At 25.7% G+C, this 9,453-nt stretch overlaps 1 protein-coding gene across 1 annotated transcript; it reads left to right on the top strand.

Moving 5' to 3' along the window:
• The first annotated feature begins 8,319 nt into the window (after positions 1 to 8,319).
• On the top strand, positions 8,320 to 9,453 carry LOC129964057 (uncharacterized). The gene is made up of 2 exons (XM_056078730.1): positions 8,320 to 8,517; positions 9,288 to 9,453. The coding sequence occupies exons 1-2, from the start codon at positions 8,334 to 8,336 to the stop codon at positions 9,395 to 9,397; spliced, it is 294 nt and encodes a 97-aa protein (XP_055934705.1). The 5' UTR covers positions 8,320 to 8,333; the 3' UTR covers positions 9,398 to 9,453.

Consider the following 9,453-nt stretch of genomic DNA (forward strand, 5'->3'; position numbering starts at 1 on the left):
AACGTTGGTTCGCAGTTCTTCCGCTATGATTCTTATTCGAAATGAATCTTCCCGATTATTAAAAAAAAATCAAGAAATTACAATGCTCCTTTAATTAAGAAGGGATCTATGGCGTTTCTTTACTGATTATTTTACTGCTAAAAATCTTACCAGTTCAATAAGAAGTTTATAGAAAAAATTTTTCAGAAAAATGTACCAGAATAAAATAAGGTCATGACGCTTTCAAATTCTCCAAAAATAAATTAATATAACTGGACCTAATTTGATGTTGAAGTAGACCATGCTTATTTGAAAAAAAACACATTGATAATGGTTTGACGAGATAAATAATTTATGTGGGACATAGTGTATTTATACATAAATTGATCTCAAACTTTCAATTTTCTTTAACCTTATCCAGAAATTCAGTAGTTGATAATATATATATCAACAACTATTGATACACAATGATATTTTTATCTCTAAGCCTTTTTAAAAAAAAGGTTTAGTAATATTCAGTTATATTCCAGTTGTATAAGTTCAGTCTTATATACTGCAGTAAAATAAACGTTTTTTAAAGGAATTAAGGAATTTTGGATTCATTGAGTTAGGATGTACTTCTCTAATCTTATCTCATCAATAGAAGGACATTTGATTCTTGACATTCAATTTCAATCATTATCAAAGCTTCATACATGTGCAAACATGTCTACATACATAGCGATTCTCTTAATTCATTAAATAATTAATTAAATTTAAAAAAGTTTCATTTAAAAAAAATTGTTCATTCATCAATTAATCACTTAAAAAAACCAGGAAAAGGGGCTGTGATACAAAAGCTTTACATTTAGTCCTTACGTCTAAAGTCCTTAAGACTGTGATCAGGAACTCGACAGAGACTGATGGTAGAAAAATTGGATTAAAAATAACTTTGCGTAAAGAAAAAAAAAATTAGTGTGAAATCATATGTTCTATTTTAAGAAGAATAAAGTAACAAATAGATAAACATGATTCTACTTTCTTAGAAGAACATTTTCAAGTTCGGCTAAGGACAGATAATAAAATTTATCTCATGAAACATATGGCGATTAAAGATAAAAAGGAGTCATATTTCTCAAGGAAATATGTGGCATATTGTTATAGTACTGCATTGTATTTTCGGTGATCTAGTCCAAAATCTGTAATATTTGTTCAAACTTGAGAATTACATAATGAAAGAAAATAAGTGTGTTGAAATAATTTTGCCTGATTGTTTCGTAGTAAGCAAATGCATTTAATTTAAATTCATGTGATTATAATACCAGAATTCAAATGCTAAATAAATAAAAAAAATTATAATCAATGATTTGATTTGTCTAAAGAAAAAGTATTTAAAAAATAATGAATGGATAAATCGATTTCATCCATAAGATATTTTTAATACACATAAGCCATATTATTGACATCGTATTTTAAAATTAAATAACTCAGCAAAGAAAAGGAAACCAGGGTGTGTTTTTTGGAAATTTCAAAAGTTAATTTAAAATGCCATCAACAGATGGCGATACATTTTGTAATCACATTACGGTCTACACAGGCTATAATTTGCCTTCTGGAAGCAATAGTTGGGATCACATTAAAGTCAATTCAAAATTATCAAAATTTTCTCACAGAGATGACTCATATGAAGAATGAAATGTTCAAATATTCTTTGTAGTGTTCAATGGAAACGGACGCATATGATTCACAGATCCATTCTTCAAGCTCGTAAAGTGTTACATAACTTCTCTGGAAAACACAGTCCTTCATTGTGCTCCCAAGAAATAGTCGCAGGTAAGATTGGATGAATATGGAGACCAATCCATGCCTGTTCGAGTAAATGGAGAATAGTTCAAATCAGTCACTGAATTCTCGCGTTATTCTTCACGAAAAGCAAAAACTACTTGGCTATAAAATGATTGGACACTATTTTGCCGTATACTGCAATATCGATTCAATCTATAATGCTTGTAGTATGAAGGAATTGGTACCTTTTAATTAATTCGTTTTTCGCAAGAAATTCTCCATGAAAATATCCCTTATATAGCATTTTTTAAATAACGTATAACAAAGAGACGCTGACATTTTTTAACCAATTTTGGTTTTGACGAGTATACTCGTCATCGGAAAAAAGTACAACATTTTTCGTTTTGACGAGTTTATTTGTCAGGAGTAATAAGTAGCTATAATTTTCAGTTTCAATTACGATTATAGTAAAAACTCAAACATATTCGTAAATTTCAAGATGTTTAAAATGTTTTGAGGTCAAGACAAAATCAAAGGAAAAAATGAAAGATTATTATGCTGTACTATGCTTTGTCAACACCTTCTCTAACAGAAACTTAAAATAATAAATAAATTTTTTTACGTTTATTTTCATTCATATGCAAAAAAAAAAAATCATGTTAGTTGAAGTAAATAAATAAATTTGATTATTGAAATAAAAAAAAGTCATTTCATTACAACATAATTTCATATTACGCATACTCTGTGTTTGATGTACCCGTCATTGCTAAATTTTTGCGACACATTTTAGATACGCATTTTCCGAAGAGGTCGAAACAGATTAATGGTTAAATGGCTAAACAGATTTTTCAAGTGAGGTTCTTAATTGACAGCATATGAAACTGTCACAGAAAGAACAATTCCCATATTCCACACATATAAAGTGGCTCGCAAATTTATGCATCCATTTAAATAGGTATAGTATGTTTTTCTTAACAGATTAAATTTTGATTTAACCAAATTTTTTTTCACTTTTGAAATTTTTGTTCTCTTCCATTTAATGTCTCCACAAAAAATGTTTAAATCATATTTAAAAACGAATAAATATGATAGTTAGATGAAAAATGTTACAAAGATGAGAAGTCATTTTTATCAATTTTAATACAATAAGGAAATTAATGTTTAGTTACCAATTCTTTCACTTTGATAATAATTTTCAGATTTTATGTTATTGTTGTTTTTTTCTGGATGGTTTGAACTTAAATTCTAATTCGTTTCTCTTTCAAAATCCATTTCTCCAAATGGGACCAGGAAGACATTTAGGTCCAGATATTCCAAAGGAGTGTGTGACTGCTGTCTCTTATGGTAGAACTTATCTTTCTACTCCGGCTGTTTCGGATTGCTGGAAGACTAAATTTGGCACAAATCCAAATTTATTGCCAAATATACTAGTCTACTTATAATGAATGACATGAGAAAGACGAGTTACCATACCTTTGTTGCCCTTTATCTCCAAAAAAGATAACCCCTCCCCCACCAGCCATATTTAACCGTCTTTATAGTGTGTTTACGAGCTTGTTATTTCTCGATGTCCTCTATACCTTATATAGTCTATCTTTCTGCTACAAATTAAATAAATTTTTCTTCTGAGAAAACAACATTGTTTCAGAATCATTTCTGTTTTTACTTTTCTTTTTCTTTCTTTCTTTTCGTTTCTTTCTTTGTAAAAGCAAGTCTTTTCTTCTTCTGTTGAAATAACTTATGATCTACTTTTATATTGGAGTAAAATTAAGAAACTCTAGTAGCTTCTTAAAAGAGTTAAGAAAATTGTAAAATTACACCAAAGATACTAATTATAATAAAAATAACATCATAATTATAACAACAAAGGAAAACTTCAATTAAGACCTTTCTTCTAACTTCTGAGATCATTTAATGTAGAAAAATTTGAGGTAATTCGAAGATAATTTAAATTTACCTTCGTATTTTAATTTATTACACCTATGAACTTCCTTTTTAAGTACATACAAATTCTTTATGATTTCTTCTTGGAGTGACGGCAAATTGGTGATAAATACGTTAAGTATATACTTAGATTTAATGCATTGTTTTTTTGACAGAATCATTTCTACTGCTTTTTGATAAAGGGAACAAATTGAATTAATATTTTTTCTCACAAATAAAATCTTGCCTGTTATTTCTAAAATAATTTTTTTTTATTTTCAAAGAGTGTACTTAATTTCAAAAGGCACGGCACTTCTGTTTAAATTCACACAAAAAAATTGAAATATCGAAAATGATCGGAATTTGTATTAAAAACGAAAAATATATTGCTTTGTATTTTTAATATTTATTTTAATTTTGATTTTGAAATTTGATTTTATTATTTAGCAGTTTTCATCATAGAAAAGATCCTACAAATTATTTGGCCCTACGAATGATTGTTTTTTCGGCGCTATTAATTAACCAAAGTGAGTTCTCAAAACATCAAATTATATAAATTATCTTATATCGAGAAGCATTACTGAGATAAATCCTTTAAAGTATATAGGTTAAAAACGTGTAAGGGACATAACATAAGGAACATAAGATTTATTAAATGAACTTGTTGATAGGAATGAGTTTTTTTAGAAACTGTTGTTATAAAAATGGGATATCTAATAATTATTATGATAATGAATCGCAAAGCTAAAAAGTCATTTTTTAAATTTTTTTCTCGAGAGTAATCAATTTTATAATATGAAATCCGACTATAATTAATCATTGAAATATATATTAGCATCACATTATAAATGATATGAGATTATTGAGACATTTCAAACTTATTATTACATCTTTTCTATTACACTAATTCTAAATAAGTATTAAGGTAATACAATTTTTGCATGAATTTAACAGCAAAAGTACTAAGTGATCTCGTGTCAAAATTCATTCTTTACTTCTATCTTCTTAATTGTGATTTGGAAGTTCAAGTAAACAGGGAAATACATGCTTTTTTTAAAGCAATAGAAAAAAAGTTGTTACCAATTTTTTAAAGAATTATAATGATTATTATTAATAACAAATCGTAAAAATAGTCTTTTATACTTTGTTCATATGTTATTAAGCAATTATTAATCATAATAATACATTCTAACACAGTGGAAAAAACATGTCGATGCTATACATATATTTGGATGCAAATAAAGAAATCAATTGCATAGCTTTCGTTACGAAAATGATGAAATCAGGTTAAGTAAATAAGGCTATAAAAAGTAAACCTGCTCATTGTGTTTACAGAGGAAATGGACAGATTGACTTCATGCTATATAATCCATTTGTATTTCCTAACATTAACCTATGCATAGGGATATATAGAAATAAAATAAAATTGAATTCTATTTTGGTGAAATTCTAGATTAATATATTTCATTGCAATTTAAAGTTTTATAAACTATCTGGTAAGTTCTATTATAAAATTAATCAACAAGAATCGTGATATTCTTCATATTTTTAGAAAACAAAATTACACAGAAACAAGAATGAAATTCATTTCAATTGTTATTTACTATGTGAATGTGTTTTTAATCTTCAAAAAATTTACAAATTTTTCGAATTTATCTGCAGATTAAATTAAACAGAATTTTAAGTAAAAATAATAATTAATACTTAATTATGAAAATGGGAGCTATTCTAACTTTACATAGTATATAAAGTTTCATGAGTATTGCTGTTTGAGAACTACAAAGGAAAAAAAGATGATGACAAAAGAATCGATTTTAAATATTTTTTATATAGTTTAAAGCAATTAATTGAAAATCGGGCAATTTCAATTGTATATAAAATGTTAAATTTTTCTGAAAATACTTCTATCTATTTTTTTGTTTTCTATTGTGGAAAAAATAAAGAGAAATTACTTCTTGCTGAACTTGAAATGGATTCTGGATAATTATATGAGACATATTTTTTCAACATTAAGAAAATACGTTATTCATAAATTAGTTAATCATTATGTCGGAGATAAATGATTAACTTTTTGTTCATTTTTTATTCATTCATTGTTTGTTTGTTAACTTTTTGTTTCGTTTTAATCATTCAAACCATTGAAATTCGAAGTAATTATTAAAAATTCTTTTATTTTTATGAAGGACAATTTTCGTTTGATAATATCTTTTCGCTTCATAAATAAGAAATTTAACTTTTTATGAAATAAATAAAATTTTTTATTTAACAAAAAGTTATAACATTTGTCACTAATAAGTCTACTATTAAGTAAAAGTCTAATTGTATGAACTCGCGACAACTTAAATCAAGGTAATTATATAATTATCATAATTTGAATTCCTTTAAATTGATTATATTTTCTTTTTTAAATCAAACATTTAATTCAAATAAAAGTCACCAAAGCATGAATTAACATTGTTACGTCAAAAAACTATCTTGTATTATAACTTGTAACTTAGCATACGTCAAAAAAATATATTGTATTGTTTGCCATTTCAGTTGACTAGTTTAGCTTAGATGATAATCTTCTCTTTCAATTTGAATTTAATACAATATCTAAGAAATATTTCCTGTCGTCAATTTTATTGCTTTCTAACATATGGATAAGATTCGTCAGTGTTTGTAAACAGTCTTTTGGAATCTTCAGACTTATGTATCCTATTCATTTTCTATTTCTAGCATACTAAGGTAGAATCTATTAAAAACGAATCTATAATTTTCTGCTTGTATATTTAAACTGTCTCCGATAATAAATACATTTGCTTTAACTTGATAATGGTTCTTACAGTCTTATGATCTGTATGACACGGTCATCAATTGTCATCTATGTGGGTTTTGATTGTCTGTGCAATCGAATCATAATAATCCGGTATTAAACTGATAGTTCTTTTTTGTTTGCAATCTATAGATTGCAATAACCTAACAATAAACTGCCAACTCTGATTACCGATTGTCTGTAATTCGAAGAAGTATCGAATATGCGATTTCTGAAAATTTTAAAATATTCCAGGAGATTTTCATTTTTTTAGTATTAATTCATTTTTAACTCATATAAATTTTTTGGAACTAAACTAGGAATGATTTTGCTGTATCAATTAAAAGTTGATTTTTTTTTGAGAAATATTTTTATGTACACGCATTGCCATAAGAATTCTATGTTTTTCTGATATAAAATGTATTTTTAGTTATCTAAAAGAATTCAAAACATATAATGAATATCAGGTTTTATTTTAATTTCCAACCAAAATCTATATTATCAATTTTACGTAATTACCATAAAACTGAGATATCTAGAAAGTTTTAAAGATATTTAAGTTTAATTAGAATGTCTTATTAAGAAAAAAAGTCATTGAAATGTATTTATTCCTCTAAGACCTTCAAATATTCATTTTATAGAGCAATACGTTTTATAATGCTGTTTTAGTTGAATATAAACGTATATTTTGGTGATGAAACAATAAAGAGGAACTTCATATTTTTGCCATTTTTTGATTATTTCAAAGTCTTTATTTGATATGCAATTATTAAAAGAATTTTACTTACAAAGAATCTATCTATGAATAATATGAAAACAGTTTCACTGCAATATTATTCAATCTTTTTCAAAGAAAGGAATGGATTTTTTTTGTGTATCAAAAAATTATAAATGAAACGTAAGCTTTATCAAAAGCAATGGAGTTTTTCATGAAACAGATGTCATTTCAGATGAATAATAGATACTTCACAAGAAAATATGCGATAAGATTTGTAATCAAGTGACATCTGACAATCTGAAGTATGTGTTAAGATATGAGAAATGTATAAAAAAAGAAAAGTTATTTTGTTTTGATGCTTTTGCTAAATTTTTTTAAAAGCAGGTAAGAATCTCCAATGTTTTAGCTCTACATGTGAATATTAATAAGACTGAAACATAGAAACTCCAAATATCAAATCCTTAGCGGGAGTAAATGATATTTTAATAAATGTAAATTTATTTTTTAGAATTTAACATTGAGAAAGACAAGGAATTTAACATTAATACATGTACATGAATTTTTAAGACTAAATTATTTTAAGCTCCTTATTTTAAGTTACATATAATTTCAATTAGTGAAAAAAAACGAAAATTAATAATAAATGTTCTATTATTGTCTTTTTCCAAATTTTTATCATGTTATTTAAGTATTCAGTACATAGGTACTTTTTTACGGTAATATTTTTTTAAATTAATAATTTCTAATAATGTGCAGATAAATATTCTATAATATGCAAAAAATTATTTAAAGAAAATTGATTTTCTACTTACCATCAGTAATGCATTTTAATTCTTCAATTTTATTAAAGTCATATAGTTGCATATATGTTTTGTATAGTCATATAATTGCATATTTACTTAATTATATTTCCTACGGAGTGGCATCTGTTGCCTTTATTAAAAAATAAAATTTAATTTTTTAAAATTTTTTAATAAATGCATCTTTTTTACTAAATGAATGTTTTACTAGGCAATTTGTGAAGTGTCTATTTAAATTAAATAGACAGAAAAAACCTTAGAAAGAACACAATATATATATTTTTAATTTATTCTTTCTTTTAAAAAATGTGTTAATAAATTATTTAAATGGTATTGCAGTGGGCTGACTTCCAACATGATCAAGTACATCATTTTACTGACTTTATTCGTGGCTGTTGCACAATGTTTTGTGTGTCCTAAAAACTTTTGTGATAAAGTAGAATGTGAAGATCTTAGTTCCTGCCGTGCTGAAAATGGATATAAAGTCAGACAGAAGGGAGGTTGGTGCCGATGTTGTGACATTTGTGTGAAGGTTTTGGGTGAGTAAAATATTTTGTTTAAACTAACAGCATTTAAAAGTGTTCAAAATAAAATTGCTCAATTTTCTGTGCTATTCTCCTGGGATTTCCATAATGCTTTTAGTATATCACATTTTTAAACTGTGAAGAATGTTTTTGCAATATTAAGCAATAATATTTTGAATGTTTTGATAAATAAATATAATGTAGCAAATATGAAAATAAATTTGAATTATTTAAGGAAAATTAAAATCTTAAAAAAAGATATTTTTCCATATATATATATATATATATATATATATATATATATATATATATATATATATATATATATATATATATATATATATATATATATATATATATATATATAATATAATCTATGAACAAGCATGCTTATGTTGCTTGTTCATAGATTTTAGAGTTTAAACTAAAAATATAGATGCCATGGATTATTTTGAAATAAAAACCACGTAATAAAATGACAATTCGCCTGAATATTTTAAAATTATCTATGTAAGCAAAATTTATCACTCTCCAAGCGGTGTATATATACATGAAATTTGTGGCTAAAAGTCAAATGGTTTGGTTTGTAGAGTGCCAATGCACACACATATTCAACTTTATTATTTGTAGAGATAGATGCATACGTATAATATCTACAAGTCTAATTTTCTGTTTTCAAATGTAATTCTGTTGATTGAAGAAGACGTTGCATACTATACACACCATAAAGTTTATTTTCTTATATCTTCATTTTTAATGGATGTGCTCTTATATTTTTTTTACAGGAGAGTATGAACGCTGTAGACCACCAATAGAATTAGGAGTTATATATAGATCTGAATGTGCCGAGGGTCTTTATTGTTCTCCAGAACTCGAAAGATGTATTAAAGAATAAATTTTGAAAGAAAAAATTGATAACTTCAAGACAATAAAATCTTTACTGCTTAGAAA

Source organism: Argiope bruennichi, chromosome 3 (genome assembly GCF_947563725.1).
Source record: "Argiope bruennichi chromosome 3, qqArgBrue1.1, whole genome shotgun sequence".
In the NCBI taxonomy this organism is placed as follows: domain Eukaryota; kingdom Metazoa; phylum Arthropoda; class Arachnida; order Araneae; family Araneidae; genus Argiope; species Argiope bruennichi.

Excerpts from the sequence above, each read along its gene's own strand:
- LOC129964057 (XM_056078730.1), top strand. The coding sequence starts at position 8,334 with ATGATCAAGTACATCATTTTACTGACTTTATTCGTGGCTGTTGCACAA. Across the intron at positions 8,518-9,287 it reads CATTTGTGTGAAGGTTTTGG|GAGAGTATGAACGCTGTAGA; the intron begins GTGAGTAAAATA and ends TTTTTTTTACAG.